Source organism: Platichthys flesus, chromosome 13 (genome assembly GCF_949316205.1).
Source record: "Platichthys flesus chromosome 13, fPlaFle2.1, whole genome shotgun sequence".
NCBI lineage: Eukaryota > Metazoa > Chordata > Actinopteri > Pleuronectiformes > Pleuronectidae > Platichthys > Platichthys flesus.
Window position 1 is genome coordinate 3880053 of NC_084957.1, and position 17496 is coordinate 3897548.

The following is a 17496-nucleotide window of genomic DNA, read 5'->3' on the forward strand; positions in this document are numbered from 1 at the left end:
ATAATTCATTTCTCATCTTTAAACTTCATGATGCAAACGTTTCCAGACACAAGTAAAGACTGGTGGCTAATAAAGGCCGGGTATAAAAAAGGTCTCCCTACATTTCCCTCCGAAAAAATTCCATCAGCACAACAACGGAGTCGTGTTCACACTCATCACTCTGCTGCTCTCGGTTTCTCATTAGCAGAAATTATATTTTCACACTCTAATTAACTTGCCGGCTGCCAGTAAAGACGGGGACTTAATATGGACATTCTGGAGGAAGTGCAGAGTGTTATTCATGGTAGCTTAGCGTCATCGGGGGACACAGTGGAAAGCCTGACATGACTCCGGCTCCACTGACAGACTTAGCTTAGTTTGAACACGTGGAGGAACAGGAGAGTTAAGAAGTAAAGGCCTGTGTCTCTTATGAGCTTGACCCAAATAAAGGATCGTCTCTGGAAAACAGTTCAACAACCAAACCAACACCCCGGGCCAATTAAGTGTTTGATGAAAACAAAACACAAACTTTACTCCACTGTTGTGACTCACATGTCGACTGACCGGTGCTGCTGGTAACGGAAAATCTGCCCGTTCGTTTATTATGTAACGTTTAACAATGTACCCAACCATCCCACAGCAGGTCGGCTTTGTTCTATACTGGGTGTGTTCCCAGTAGACTCCCACAGTTCCAAAGAAGATGCTAAATGACTCGCTGTGTGGAAAGAACCATGTGGTCAAAAGCCTGATAGTTAAAGATCTGATATGTAACAATTCTTTATTAAAATGTTTATTGACAAAGGTGATAACGACAACAACTCCCATGATCCCTTGCTGCTTTACAACATCATCAAACAAGGTCTTTTGTTATTGTTTTGGGCGACCCCTAGAGGCCGGAGTTATACATTGTAAGTTTAAATGATGACATGTTTAGAATTCAAACTGATGCTGTGACATTTTCCTCTCTTCTCCTTTATATTTTCTTCACTTTATATGATTGTGTACTAAACTGGATTCGTCCAAACATCTGTTCTGGCTTTGTAGTTTTTAAAACTGTGCTTGAAATGCATGGGTTCAGATATGCAGACGTGTTTTTTTGGGCATCATTTCTGGTTTTCCTTGCCGAGATGAAACATTTTCTTCTCCGTCCTCTTTTGTGTCTCAAGCTGCCTCACAAAGGCTCCGTCTGGATATTGGACGTGAGTGATTGAGGAACATCCTGCTCATTGCACTCCGCTCTGCTTCAGACAAGACGAGTGGAAATCAATGGCAAGAACCTGTTTTCCTCCCTTTTTTACTCGGGCAGCCGAGTTCTAACTTATTGAATATTCCTGTTTGGAGGAGATTGTACTTCACAAAGAGCAGGCTGCACTGCTTCTGTCCTCTTCCTCCCAAAGGAGGGATTCTGCTGCAGCCATGGCAGCTTGAGGAATCCAGCGATGGAGACGAGGGCAAACAATCTGAACTCGTCATTATTTCTCAGTAAAGTTTGTTCAGGAGAGGGGGGGGGGGGAGGGGGGATCAACAGTGAGCATGTGTGTGGTGGTCAGGGTGATGGTTGAACTGAGGCCTCAACATGGGGACTGCTGATATTCCCCAAACTGCTGCTGTTTGCTGAATAAATAACCAGATAAGGAAGATCCACCGAGTTATTTATAGAACTCAATGCAGACAGGAGGCAGTTCATTAACAGGTTAAGTAAATCTAAGCATAGAGCTGTATTTGTCTGCTTCTACACTATTTCTCTAGTTGTTTGTCTGTTTGTTTGATTTGATAACCCTTTCTTTAACATTTTGTTTTTCAATATTTTCATTGATTTCTTAGAGAATAATACCTAGAGCTTGATTTACAATACAAGCAAGCATATTTGGATGGTTGATAGTTGTGAGTGTGAACTATTTGTTGCATATTCAGATATAAATCTGCAGTTTCTAGGGACATTCTGGTTGGAGAATACATTCCCCTTCATTCAAGTTTAACATGATTCCAGTCAAGTCTTTTTGTAATATTTTCTCATAGTAGAGACCAGAGGAAAAAATTACTTTAAACCTTGAGTTGTGTGATATTCTATATTGTATTAAAATCTCACTGTGAAAGCTCCACCTGATAATTACAGTGTGTCAAGAACAGAGAGATGAACCCTGCTGAGATTTCAGATTGTGTGGACTTCCTTCAGTCCAGTACAAGCACTTGAGGAGCCCTTGTTCTAATAACTGCTGCGGATGAATGTGCTGGCTCTGATGATTCACAGAGCTCTGCAGGTGGACAGATTATTTCTGTGACACCACTGGAGATGAGGTGTTGTCCTGCCTCTGCCAGTCACCAGCCAGTGGCCAGGGGACTGTGTTTCCAGGTTGCCAGTCCTTCTCCTTATAAAAAACAATACTCACTCAAGAGCGCCTCCAGGGGATTTCTTAATATTTGGTGTAACTATTCAATTGGATTTTAAGAGTTTAAAAAGTTTAGGTCACTGTGACCTCAGAAAACCTTTTTAGTGAATGGAAAATCTCAAGGACGCCTCGAGGAAAATTCTTCTACTTTTGGTCAAGTATTCAATTTGACTCAAGAATGAACAGATTCTGAAGCCTGCCTCCAATTTCAACCAATTGACACACAGAATAATGATTAGATTTCAGTGGTGAAAGGTCAAGTGGCCTCATATTATTATGAATGTAACATGTCAAGAGCACTTATAGGGAAGCAGTAACTCTCCAGACGTACAGCACCATGCGGCTGGCTGACAGACAGAGACCCACATCTCTTGTGCTGATGTGTAATTTCTCCCTTGTTGACCCAGTCTGCTGCTGCTTATCAGCCACAGCAAGAGGAATGTAAAAAAAGAACCACCACCACCACCAGACTGCAGGGATCAGCCTGTAGCCTCCCTCACTCCACCTCTGACATGCAGCCGCAATACCATAGGTCATGTGGAAGGGAGGAGATTGGTAGTGTTAGATTTGTGTTCCCTCAGCTCCCGGTTATAAGATGGAATTGGACGGGTGGAGCAGGAGTGCTACAGTGGTGGGCTGTTGCCCTTATTACCGGGTCTGGTAGAGGGACTGTTAGTGTCTGCTGTGCTGGAGAAAGGGCAGCATGTCTCCTTTGAGAGGCTGTGTGCTGATGCAACTTTGCACCTTACAGGAAAGAGAATTTAATGTTGGTTTTCCATGAGCTGCAGTCACAAAATACCTAAGATGATGAAGAAGAATTAAACGCAAGTATGTGGGAGTTGACTTGTATTCCTTACATTATGAATATATCCACTGGGGCCATTTCCCCCTGGCCCCACCCCTTGATCTGCCCCTGGGGCTCAAACCCAGAACCTTCTTGCTGTTTGGCCACTGCTCTAACAGATGATTTAAACCACAAACTCTCACTCTCTGCAATAGGCCACTCGATCTGCCCCAGGGAAAGCTAATGCTGTCTGGTGCATGCTGGGAGATTTCCACAGCGTTCAGTCACTCTTCTTCTGCCAACTGCCACAAACCTGGATCTGCTTCCATGCACTGGAGGGAATAGAGGTGCCTCATTCTCTTTGCATCATAAGGTTGAATAGAAACACCTGGAGACCGGAGCCTGCGGGCGTTTTATCTCCATTTATTTATAAAATATCAAAAATAGCATGTGAGTGGCTCTACAGACTTTATTTCCTGACATTTGCATGTGGTTAATTATTCCGTTCCAATGTTGAGTCATTCAGGTCACAGCTCCTTTCTCTTTGCACTTATCAAATCCTCCACACAGCCTCCCTGCACGACGCAGCACAAAGACCGTGAGCTGTCAAACAGCCTTTTGGAAATTATACTGCCATGAAACTTTACCTTATCTCAGAGCCTGAGGTTAGGGTTTGATGCTATGACCTAATTTCTTTCTCCCCCAAACATTGAAACCCCCCCATAGAGTGGCACAGGAAGTGGAGAACTAAAAGCTGTCTTTCTGTCCCGCTGCAGCAGAAAGAGGCCAACCCGAGCTCTTCATCTTCAACGAGTTGTGCGCCATGAAGGACGAGGCGGGGCCGTGCAAGGCCATCAAGGAGAGGTTCTTCTTCAACGTGGACACGGGTCACTGTGAGCTGTTTGAATACGGAGGCTGTGGAGGGAACGCCAACAACTTTGAGACCATGGAGGAGTGTGAGGAAATGTGTCTTGTCTCAGGTGAGTCCTACACTGACAGCCACATGAAAACTAAATGATTCCACACATTCAAAAATGCTTATTGCTTACAGGGAATCAGATTTGTTTTTGAGGACTGTTCCTTATTAGACTATATTGCGAACGTGGGCATACAATCCTTTTACAAAGTAATTTGTTAGCATTTGGCTAAAGTGGAACATCGCCAGCACATTAATTCTGATCAGCGTATCTTAAGGCATTGATTATTGGAGGCCGTCAGTGTTGTATTATTTATGGGTTGCACATAGGCCAATAGATTGATGATAAAGTAGAATGAATTTATCCTTACGATTAAAAAAGTATTCAAACTCCAAGAAATTGAAATTTCCCAATTTCCTCATCTCTCAGGAGGTGGATCCTGAGACTGAAAAATAGATTTTTAAATATAATCAAACTGACCATGATAAAATGTAGAATCCATCATTTTAACTCATTTTAACGGTGCTAGAGACGCTGGACGTGTGCGTCCTAGAGAAGAAACACTTTCTTCATTTCACTTGGCCCTGCTTGTGAAATGTGTGACCTTGTGGTCAAAGATAGAAAAGATCTTGTACAGAGGCCATCGCTGTGTGTCCATCTCCGGCCCGCGGCCCTGCTGACATGTGACCAGGCTCAAACTGACAGCCTCTCCTGGTTCCTGATGCTAAGGACGTCAGGCTTGGAAAACTAGTGGTGCAAATTATTCAGCTCAGTTTAATTACATTTTTTTATTTGTTTAGCAGCATTTCACAGAAAAGGTCAGCGTGCTTTAAATGTTAATACAATGATGAAATATGAGCATATGCAAATATCACTATATGCATAAGCACATACGCCTACATATGTATATATTCATTTATTCATTTGTGGAGACATTTTCAGAATTTATGCCCTGACCAGACCAGGGTGAATATTTTAAAAAGCATATTTTTCCTTTGCATTTGGGCCTCTCATCCAAACTCCCCCAAAACTCCACTTTCTGTGTATCCACGAGTTCATGTAAAACAAATGCATCTCAACTGTACTGAGCCGGGACCACAAACTACTGCTAGAACAATGGAGGCTACACACAAGTTTCTTTAGGACTGGTTTGCACTGGTTGGTCTATTTACAAGTTTTCAGCTAAAAATCACATTCTGACCCGTCGGCCTCGCCCGTAGATTAACTGGAACATAGCGTTCTTCCCTGTTATATGACCGATGGTTGACTTCATCTCCTGCTGGCTCATCATGCTTCTTTGGGCGTTTGTCGTTTTTGTGTTCTTGCTCAAATTTGTCTGCCTTTGTAAAGGCTTCAAATAATATGATTCCACAAAACTAGGTGCACCAATAATAAATGCTCCTCGCCGCCCATAGGAAACCAACCACCAAAACATCAGCTGCTGATTAGTTAGTTTAATATATTACAAGCTGTTTCTCATTTGCATAGCCGTGGTTAGTTAAGCAGAAGCACGAATAAACTTTCCCTCTCCTCTCAGCATTTGTCTAAAGCAGATTCAAAAATACTGTTTTGAAGTGTTAAACCAAAAGTCCTCAGGAATCCATCCACAGGTGGCATCCTCCTCCAGTAGCAGGCAGGATCATGTGTTATAATGCAGTTTGATTAGATTAGATAGGAGCCATCACTAGCAAATCATTCATCAACCGAGTGAGCAAACACAGCAATAAAGAGGGAGGAGGAGGTTGTATCACAGAATTAAGTCTGTGTACAGTAATTAGCATTATACATGGGTGGTTGCCTGTGCGTTACATGAGCAGTGTGTTCATGTTTATTAGATGTTTGTGTCTCTGCTGCTTGAAAAAGGCTCAGTGTTCAATTAAGATCCTTAATTCCGGCTGGAATTAAAAATGTGGCTGAAAATACTTTACCCCATTGGATTGGTGATGGGGGGTTGGTGGCAGTTCCCAGGTCAGTGATGAGTTTAACATGCAGATAAAACCATCCAGACAATCACAGGGATCCAGTTAATTCTCTCTCTCTCCTCCCTGATACCATGTTGGTATAAAAACCTTCCACTCACACAGATCGGTTTGCAATTGGAACACACTTCTATAATTTAAAGTAAAGTTGGTGATAATGTGTTTGGTTATTGGATTTGTCACATTATCAATTTCATCGTGAGGCACAGGATGGGAGAATCAAAGAGAGCTTGATTTTGCTTGAGCAACTATTTCACAGAGATTATATGAACAAATTCCTTTTATATTCTCAATCATCATCATCATCATCATCATATTTTCTTCTTCCTGTGGAACCAAGCTGAAAGCCACCAGTTTTAGCATATTATATAAAAACCTGTTGAGCCAATTTATTTTATTAGTGGCACAACTGCGATAAATAGATAGAAGAGAATAGAGTTCCACAATCGTCATCGATTGTTCAAACTCAGTTTAATTTGATGAAAACAGCGACTGAACACAATCTTCACTGCAGATAAATCAGGTAGGATGAACACAACGTTTTCCATCTTCACTCTGCACTGAGGACTGTTTATAAAAAGCTCTACACACAACGTCCAGCACACAGACAATAACAAAGAGACAGTGCATTGTAGAACTGTTTGAGGAGAACTCACTGAAGGACCAGGGTCATGTTGAAGCAGCTCTGGAGCAACAGGCTGCACTCGTACACACACAGGAGCTGAATTACCACACTGCATGTGACACAAAGCATTTGATGTGTTGTAACAATGCCAGAGAAACGGAGGATGACTAAAAGCAGATGGATAAAGGTCACTGAGAAGGTGTGTGTGTGGAAAGAAACAGGGAAACTGAAGCCATTCCTTGATCTGAACATGGTCAAGACTAAACTTGCCAGCTACTTTTAAGTGTAGTGTTGAAAGTAGAAAACAACCTTTAATTGATCCTCTCTGGAAACTCACAAATTACACACAGCAGCACAGGAAAGCAGCAGCACAAAGGATTTACAAAAAGGTAGAACAATGCTGTTACACAAGGCTGTTTTTTGAAAAATGTGTAGTGTGGAGATAGGGTTCAAAGTTGTGTTCTTTTGCAATTTGTCTATTCTTTGTAATAGATTTAGTACAAAATGTGCAGGGGTTCTTTCCTGACAAATAGTTTTCCGTGTTCCACAGTAGGTGCTGTGCAATGTGCAGTCGAACGGCTGACGGCACAAAGGAGCACGTGGTTGGATGAAATTGGAGTGATCCTCTCTGTCGTTGTGTTAAGTGGGGCGTCAGTAATGCATCTTCAAGCTGCTGCTCTTTAAAAAGCAATCAAAGCCACGACAATTAGAGTTAGACATATCCACAATTCAGGGTGAGACGCATTGTCTTGCAATGGTTTAGTTTAAAAGCACTTCAGCTGAGTGGGGCAGCGCTCAGATCATGTGTGTGTGTGTTTGTGTGTGTGTGCGTGAGAAGCGTGGAAACCTGTGAACGGGCTGAGAGGGAACGCCTCTTCTTCTCTGACATAACAGCTGTGTGCTGTAGGTGACACTGTCTGTCACCTAGAGCATGAAACACACCTCTTACACTCAAGCCTGCCTGTGCACCATTAAATACGCCCTTGCACGCATTGGCAATAACACATCTATCAATGTGTTTAAATGGCCTGTTATTCTGTGGTGCTTTCTCCCACTGGCAAAGGGTAACCTTCACCTCCTCATCTCCTCATTGAGCAGTCAGACAAGAGGACAGTGAATGAATTTGCATCCTGCAGGCAATTAGTGTGTGTGCAGCGTGCCTCCGTGTTGATGTAGTGAGTGTGTCTGTGTCTGCCTCTTCACTAACACGTCTGTGCTGTCATGAGAGATTTGTCGTTTTGTCGACTGCAGCTGTTCTTTCAGTCGATATAAAAATAAAACTGGACGGGAATGTGAAGGTGGAACGACAGAGTCTTACTTACGTGTAAGTAACGTAATGTGTTTTTTCTATCATAAAAGAAAATGAGTCCATTAAACAGAGCTATAAACCTTACTTACTGGTTGTTGGTTGGAATGTTTGTATTTATGTTGCAGTTTAGTTTGACTCCTTCTTGTTGTTGGTTTTATCTAAAGTGCATCACGCCCTCTTTGCCCTCAAAACTGTAATGGAAATAACTAAACGTTTTCCTAATTTAAACAAAGAACATCCAAAATTGTGATTTTGACTTTAACCTGTATTTAAATATGGACTCACTGAAGTAAAACTATCCCAGATACGAACCCTGTCATCGTGATCATTTGGAGCCTGAGTCTGGACAATAGCAACCAATTGGGTGTCAGTCTCAGCTGTCAATCATTTTTACAATCTAATGTCTAATTGACTTACTGGTAAGATGAGCACTTGAACATAGATAAGAACTACCTAAAATAACAGAAGCCATCTTTGATGAAAATGAATTTGGCATATATTTTCTTATTTTGGCCCATGGCCCATCCACTAACATGGAGGAGCCGGTTGCTCGTGACCTTTACTGCAGCCAGCCACCAGGGGGCCATCAAGATGCTTTGGCCTCACTTTTGCTGAGCTGGCATTTATATAACACCTCGTCATATATAGTCTGCTCCCAACTATGTTAGCTGCTCCCAGTATAAATCGAGCATTAGCTGATAAACTCTTTTTCTAAATGCGTATAGAATAACCTGTCCCGTTGAGTTTAATTCCAAAATGTTAACGCCACTAAGCCTTGAGTGAGATCTCAGCTTTGAGCCCCTCATCAGAACCAGGGATAAAAACTAATTGTTTCACCAGAGGAACACACTCACCAGAGAGAGAGCGTTTCTCTGTCGAGTCAATACGGAGACGCTGCTGCACATATCCTTATTTCCTCCAGTATTCATTGTCTCAAATAGAACTGATTCAAACCTCAGCTGCTGGGGACTTGACAGAGAGAGCACACAGGACTCTGGCTTCCTGTCGGCTGCAGAGCTGGTTTTAAAATCATTGTGCTGGTTTATAGAGCTCTTAATGGTTTCTGTCCCACCTAGTTATCACATGTCCTTTTACCCTTTGAACCCACTGGAAGCTTCAGGTCATCCAGTGTGTAATTCCACCTAAAGTCAGAGTGATGTTCTGCAGCAGCTCCTCTCAAGACCCTGAGAGCAGCAGACGTTCAAGATCAACATTTTGTTCTATCTATTTTTCAGTCTGGGTTCTCAATCTAATTTGAATAAATCATATTTGTATCTATACATCTTAGATTTTCTTGTACTTGTCTGTAATTTTATTCAAATTTATAGTTTTTATTTCACTCCTTAAAAACATGTCCTCTCTCAGCATTGTAATTCATCTTCATTTTAACTTAATCTTTGTTTAGCTGTCTTTGTCGTTTCCTCATTGCTCCTGTGTTTGTTTTGCTTTGGAAGCAGATGGAGGGGAGGTGGTGCTGGTTGGTAACCTAATGATAATGTCTTTACAGAAATAAGTCAGTTATTATGTTTGTCCTCGTGGTAAGAAACTCTATACATAACTCTGCTACTCCAGAGCAATATATACTCCAGGCCTGTAAACAGTGGGCATATGAACTAAGTCATTATAAACATAGTGAGCCAGAGGAGACTGGGGAGCACTGGGAATATGACCACAAGGAGGGCAGGATAACTGGGAGTAGCTGAAACACATTGAACAGACAAACCAGACAAAGACGGGAAGTTTCTGCAGCAAAGAGACACAACAAGTAAAAAACATTCAGTGTGAAACAGAAATGAATAAACCCAAAGTCTCAAGAACTGAAAACCCAAAGTCTAAAAATTCAAAAAATGTAGCCACAGATAAAGTCAATAAATGTAAAGTCTATAACAGATAACTCATTTAAGTTATTCTAAGTCACCTTCAAGGTCCAACTGATCACTTCATCAAGTTTCCAATGTCAGTATGAATGTATAGAAATTGCTTTATAGAATATTCTACAATTGACATAATGGTCTTAAACACATAAATATGTCAACGTTAACATCGTCGAACTTCAAGTCAGAGCTGGAATAACGTGATACAGAGTAATATGATGATAAGAGTCACATCATTTGGAAAGAGAAGCTGACGACTTTACAGCAAAGACTGAGGAAATTATATTTACAAACAGGAAACACGAGTGTGATGTTGCTGCAAATAAATGAAGCTATTAATGAGAACATTACGCAGCCTCGAGCCAAATCAATGTTCATTGATCCTGGCTTATTAACTCTATTCCATCCATTGTGAATTAATTAAGAATGAAAGTAAATTAGCATCAGTCCAACTTTCACCAATCAGCACGTTTATGTTTACTAACCACAGCATGTTCCAGTTTCATTGATTCTTACCTTTGCAATTTAACTTTTTAAAAACAAAAACTTTATAAACGTTGATTCTTAATCTTAACTGGGCTTTATTTGAATTATATATGCACTCATCTGTACATTTGTTCTCCTGACAGAAAGGTTGCTGCTCCAGCTGCTTGGTTTAAAAAGACTGAACTTAGTCTCTTCATTCATCACGGGTGTGTTTTTGGGTGTAACATGCAATAAACTCATCCGTGAGCTCCTGTTTCCTTTAAAACCCTCGTGCGATTAGCTGTGGTAGTAAAGGAGATCGCTTCTCTGCAGAGGAAACGGTTTCAACTCGTCAACACGCAGGATTTGATTTAGCAGCTGCAGACATTTGAAAATGTCACCACCCTTCCAACTCACTGAAAACCTTTCTCAGGGGCTAATGTGTTTGTGGGAGCGCTGTGTTTAAATATGACCCGTCCTGTGCAGCAGGTCTTTATCATCCAATCAGAGACATTTTAATTTCTCAAACTGCGCGTTGGCTCACTCACATTTGACTTATCACCACTTAGCCTCCGAGGATCGTCTCAGGTTTCTGACGAGTGATAACAGAGCCGGGGACGGATTCACAACTGGCTATAGAAAAAGTATAGAAAAATACTTTCATTTCTTCACTTTTCTTTTTTATGAAACACCAATGACTCACAGCCAGTGTGTCCCAATCTCTTTCTTCGGACTGGTTTCGCTTTCATGGCCTCAACATGAAGAGGACAGAGACACAGAGGTGTTGTTTCTTCATGACTGGTGAACTGGAGGTGAGAGAAGAAGGTTTATTCTTCATTAAACTGGGAAATAAGAACAGACCAGTTGTGTAGAGCTGAAATTATTTCATCATTAAAGTAAATGTTCAGGCGAAAACAACATGAAACGCTCCTGATAGTTCCAGCCTTTCTATTTTCTCCTCTGGTTTAATTCTCTGCGTAATGTGATTGTAATTTCACATCGTGTTGTGGTTTGAGGCGATTTGTTTGACAAAAACAAGTTAATGATCTTAATCATTTATTTTATTAACAGAGTGAAACGATTTTTAACTGCAAACCGATTGGTTCCTTCAACTATAGATGAGAATAATCTACAAAAGAATAACAGCTATTCCCTTCATTCCTTATGATTCTCATTATTCAGACATAAAAACATTTGACCCCACATTATAGATGTTTATCACACGTTACAATGCAATCAAACAATAACATGTTGATAATGTAATAACAAATATATGATTGTATTGCTATGGAGCATGAAAAGGAGCTGACTTGGTTGGGACTGTGTGCAGGACTGACTGTGTGTCTCCATCCAGTGGCCACTGGTGTTTCTATGTCTTCATTCATTTAAATCGGCTCCATTAGATTTCAATGGTCGGTTTGTTTCCCCACAGACACTTACACAAAGTCTGCGTCAGCACATTTAAGAGGAAATTGAATTCAATAAGAACTTTGAAGGTAGAAAGTTACAGGTTTACAGGGTCCTATGGTCTAAACCCAGTTTGTTTTCATAGAGCTAAAACCTTCTCATCCTTCTGGGTGTGAAAGTGAAACTGAAAATCTGAATTGTTCAGTCACAGACCAGGTAAACTCTCAGAATCCTCCTCATCCCTCTCAAACACCGAGCTCTGCTTAGCTATCGAGTTTCAGAGGCCGAAAACTCTCTGGAGTGCTCAGCGATATGGTTCACAGCTGTGCCCCCCCACCAAAACAAATAAATAACCCAGATAAATCAGCTCATCCACCTTCACAGCTTTAATAGAGAACTGTGTTTCTGAATTATTCATCAGTGCATCACCGGAGAGGGATAGCAGCAGAGACAGAGAGAGAGAGAGAGAGAGAGAGAGAGAGTCTACCCTTTGACACATCTCATTCCCAATGCTTTTAAGTCAAAGTCACCCCGATGAAGTGATGCATTTAGATGGCTTACCTTCAGTGGAGTGTGGTTATACAAAGACTTAACAGCTCAACCAAACAGAGAGGGAGCATCTGCTGTTGGACGTCCGCCGACATCAGGAGTCCTCAGCTGCTGGGACACCGAGATATCACGAGGGAACGGTTCTGTGTGACTGGTTGTTAGGATGAAAATGAAAAGACAGATATTTATAGATTTCTAATTAGGTTTGTGTTTCATGAATCAGCAAATCGCACTGAGCGGTCACTTAACTGCCATCATATCCTTGTATAGACATCGATCTGTTTTTTCACTGGTTTGTCTGAGCAACCAGTTAGCTAAACTGTAAAATGGAGGAAAGTCCATGTTGAATCTGAATATTCACTTTTATGCCTCAGTTGAAACTGCACTGGGCAACGGAGGCATAGAGCCATAGAGCCATTTGGGGCATAGGGGCATAGGGCAATCACTCTAGTTTCCTCCTGTGTGTCGTGTTCCCAACAAAACTTGCAGTTTGTCTTTTTACTGCTGGCACAATAATTACATTCGTGGTTTACAGACATTAGAGCGTTGACCATGCTCTCATCAAACTTTTCATCAAGATAGAAAATATATAAGCTGAAACATTTCTTCAAAGTGAATTGTTTGGTGAGATAAGGCAGAGTTAATAATCAAGTCAAAAATCAACCTGTTTTGTCAAAATATTGAAGTTTTCTTTGACGAGGGACCACGACACTGTTAGACATTTATCTTTCTGATGTGATGTATTCACAAATCAATATTAACAATCAGCCTCTATGTGAAAAAAGCCCTGTCTCTGTCCATCAGATGATGAAGCTGAAGTGAATCGATTGGTGACGTATCGAGAAAACGTGCAGACGCAGCAATTAAACCTCCTGAAGCAGAATGATAGTGAACATTGTGTCTTTGTTTTGTTTCTGGGGCAGACACACAATCTATCTTATGTGGAAACTACAGTTAATGATGCATAATCTTTCATATATTATTGTTATACTATATGTATTATATGAAAATAGTAGGACTGATATTTATGGATGTAATGCTCTATGATAGCACCTGCTAACATGATTAACCCATTTAAAATCAGAGCAGATTTAAAGTTGAATCATAATCAGTAGTACACTCTAACAATGTTGTACAAATAATGAGTGAAACACTTTTCAATCCCCCGCGACTCCTGCATGGTCCAGTTTCTTTTTATCATTTCAGACACATCAGTCCCCAAAACTTCATATTTGATATTTTCACAAGATGGGTTTTGATCAGAGTTTGATTTACAGCATGAGCTTGTTCTGATGAACACTTTAACGGCTCAGTGAGGTTTTATTTCACCGCCTCAGCAGCAGGATCAGGAGAGTTCGAGAGTATCACTGTTATTTTGAGATTTCTCTTGAATGTACTCATGCAAAACTGAAACCCTTTTTTTATTTCTTAAATCATCTATCTCCGTTGCAAACCATTAAGCCCAGTACACATGCCATGGTTGGACACACACACACACACACACACACTCTCTCTCTCTCTCTCTCTCTGCTCTTGTTACATTGCACCTGTGCTGGTCAACAGAGCCAATACCCTGAGCCATTCCTCTGGAGGTTGTGTATTTCACATCGAGGTTGTTTCAGACTCAAGTGAATCAGTCGAGCTCGTCGCTGTCGCTCGTTGATGTTTTAGCTCTCGTGACGAACAGCAGGGATTCACAAATTGCACCACAACAGAAGGTGCTGACGTTCAAAGTAACACAACACTGATCAGAGTGAATATAAGACTCAAATTAGACAAATCGAAGTAAAAATAATCTCTACTTTGAAATTTAAATACTTTAAAAAAACTCACAAATGTTGGACAAACAAATAATCAGAACTTTATCCAAGGAAGGGCAGAGAAACAGGAAACCAACCTGTTATATATGTTATATACACTGTGGAAGGGGCAGAGTGATGTGTGATGAAACGTGTGATGACTGCGGAGAGGGGGAGCATGAGAAGTGGGAACTGAGGGAGGAGAAGTAGAAGAAGTGACAGAAAAGAAAAGCCGAGATGAGGCAGAGGAGGAGACGTGGTTCACTGGGGACGAGGCAACACCAGGAAGTTCTTACTGGAAGTGATGAACCTGACAGTAGAGGTGTCACTGGGTGGTCTGGGGAGACAGGTGGTGGTCTGGATGTGTGGCTATGTGGCCTGCTGGTCTGTTATTGCACATAATACTGTACACAGGCCTCACAGGGGTTTGTCTTCCCTCCTCATGTCTGTATTACTGTGGGTTGTATCTTTAAAACATGGTTGACTGGACTCAAGCGAACTCTGGTCTCTTTAACATGTCATGTGGTCCGGGATCTGAATCAAATTGTGCATATGAATGGAGAAACTACCATTGATTTTGTTGTAAGATAATTCAGAGTGTAGAAAACTGAAAATTAAGTTGAGGTAGTGAAGGAAGGATGGAAGGAAGGAAGGAAGGAACGAAGGAAGGACTGAGAGATGGAAAGTGATAATATAAAACCACTGTAGAATTCAGTTTGACAAAGTAACTATGAAAAAAATCCAGAATTTTCATGTTTAATAATAACTGAGTTGTAGAAAATCATTGATCACACAATTCAGACTGAATACCAAATATGGAGTTAAAACAAACTGCTGCATATCATGCATTGTAAAGAGACTCACATTTTATTATTAAGTTTTCAAGAAGCAGACTCAGGACTAAAGTTTTGTAATATATTTCCATCCCTCCTGTTTCTCTCTCCATCTTTTCCCAGACGACAAGAACCCCTGTCACCTGGACGTGGCCTTCGGGCCCTGTCGGGGGATGGTGAGGCGCTACTACTTTGAGAGCGCGAGTCAGGAGTGCAAGCATTTCTATTACGGCGGCTGCTTCGGCAACGCCAACAACTTCAGGAGCCTGGCGGAGTGCCAGGGAAGATGTCCCAACCCAGGTGAGGCCGTGTGGTCCTTCCTGCAGGAGAGGCTGGCGGGGCGGAGGCATTGTTAGATTCTCTTTAACCCATTATTGCATGAACTAATTTCCAATTATATAAAAATGTGTGTTTTTGGATGTCATACAGATGCTAAGTTAAGTGGAGATTGTTAATTTCAATATAGCATATGCAATAAATATCTATTTAGGTATGAGGCAAATTTGCGACATTAGGCATAATCTTGATTTAACCAATTTTCCAGTCTCTAGTATGTAGATTATTATATGGATGCTGCTTTTGCTTGAAATTGAACAACATATGTTTCTGTACAATCATTGCTGTTCCATCATCACAGTATTTCAAATACAGCTTCATACCTCAAAATAACTTTGCTGCACAGTCCCAAGGCGCTAGTATGTATTTTACACTCCGACCACTAGATGGCGGCAGAGTGCTTCCAATACCTTCCTTGGTATGTGTAGTATTTGCACCAATTAGGCATTAGTGGGATACAATCGTCACCTCGGCAGCATTAGGACCGGAATGGGGTGTGAGGCGAATTCGCGACATTCGTCTACAAGGGGTTAAAACCAACGCATAAAATCTCCAGGGCTCTCGTGCTCAGCCACTGTGAACACGCAGAAGATGTGTGATATTCCGACACTTGACGAGAGAGAACACACCAACACCTCAGCCTTATAAGTCATAATTAAAGTCCCATTTTTTACATTGTTGTTGTGAAGTCTGTAATTTGACCAGAACAGAAATAATGACTTTCTTATTGCCTTCCCCCTCGTGGGACTGTGCAGCTGCTGAACAACAAGTGAACACTCGTTTCAGAGCTGGTGACATCACCTCAAACTGCTCCACCTCAGATAATTAGCTTTCTGACAAATTTTAGTTCACAATGAAATCCCACTGCTCCTTGACTTAGCATTTCAATCACGTTGAGGTGAACGGAACACACTCAGTTAGAGCAGACGAGGGCAAATTTAGATTGTATACTCGTCAGAGGAGATAAGGAGCAAGTGGCTCGGCTGTGACCGGGTCTGCCAACTGCTCGTGTTGTCGTGAAAATCAACGGGAAAAGGGTTGTGTACTTTTTCTTTTGTTATTTTGTTGCTGGCCTCCAGATAGATGACTGTGTCCGCTTTCATTAGAGGATCATATCTGTTTTCAGAGCAACACCCTCTCCGCCCTGATGCTAATGAAATGAAACTCACTTTAATTAAGACTGATCACCGGCACCTAATGAGATTTGTTCTAAATATAGAAGACGTAAAAAAACGTCGGTTAACAAACTCGTTCATGTGGAGACACTTTCTCTAATGTGCGTTTTTATTTATCTAATTTTCTTTTTGTGTCCACATAGCAAAACCCACCGAGGCCCCAGAGGTCCACTCACACTCTGGTAGAAGATTAGAGGTTCTCCAGCCGACTGAAGTTCCTGGTAAGACAGAATCTACACCTCACTGTTTGTAGAGTATATTATATTAATGCTCTGTATCTTTGTGGAAAATACAGTTGATGGCCCAGTTTATCAATACTGGGAAGTGTTTTAGAGGTCAAGGCTGCTGTGACCTCACTAAACCTATTTCTTGCCTTGTTCTCCTTGAAAGACCTCCCAGGGAATTTCTTCAAATTTGGTTTAAAAGTTTCATTACATCCCAAACAAACATTAACTTGTAAGTGGAGATCAACTGATCCCAATTTCAAGGGTCAAAGCTCAAGGTCACTGTGACTTGATAAAATCTTTTTTATTTGCCTCATCAACGTGTCAGTTTTAGAACTTGGGCTGAGGGGTCAAAGGTCAAGTTCACACTTCACAAAACTTGTTTTTCAGTCTTACGTCTGCTTTGAGGGAATTTCTTCAGATTTTGGTCAGTGTTCACTTGGACTCAAATATTACCTGCTGAGATTACACTGGTCCAAAGGTCAAAGGTCACAGTGACCTGATAGGAATCTGACAAAAACCATATATATATTTATTTTGACACGCACTGCTTGGCAGAGGCATACAGCCACAGGGTAGTGATTAAAGAACACACTTATGTAATATTAAACTCTATTAACAGACTCAAATGAGTTTGCGTCCAAAACACTCCCACACGGTACACCTCAGATGAATCTGCATCTTGCTGCAGCTTGTTCTCCAGGCTTTGAGCAGGCGCAGCCATCGGCTACATGCGGTGACACGAATGATTTGTTTCGTCCATTAACAGCGGTGGTTTCTAATCTCAGAAACACACACATGAAGTTTGAGATCAATAGGACGCGAAGTTGTTGAGAAAATAGAAGACATAT

General features: G+C 41.3%; 1 protein-coding gene across 1 annotated transcript in view; it reads left to right on the forward strand.

The window, feature by feature from the left end:
- The window catches only part of tfpia (tissue factor pathway inhibitor a), a 34271-nt gene that overhangs the window by 13943 nt on the left and 2832 nt on the right, over positions 1 to 17496 (forward strand). The window contains exons 2-4 of the mRNA XM_062402432.1: positions 3930 to 4133; positions 15034 to 15210; positions 16565 to 16642. Coding sequence (XP_062258416.1) covers positions 3930 to 4133; positions 15034 to 15210; positions 16565 to 16642 — 459 coding nt within the window. The remainder of the gene's footprint in view (positions 1 to 3929; positions 4134 to 15033; positions 15211 to 16564; positions 16643 to 17496) is intronic.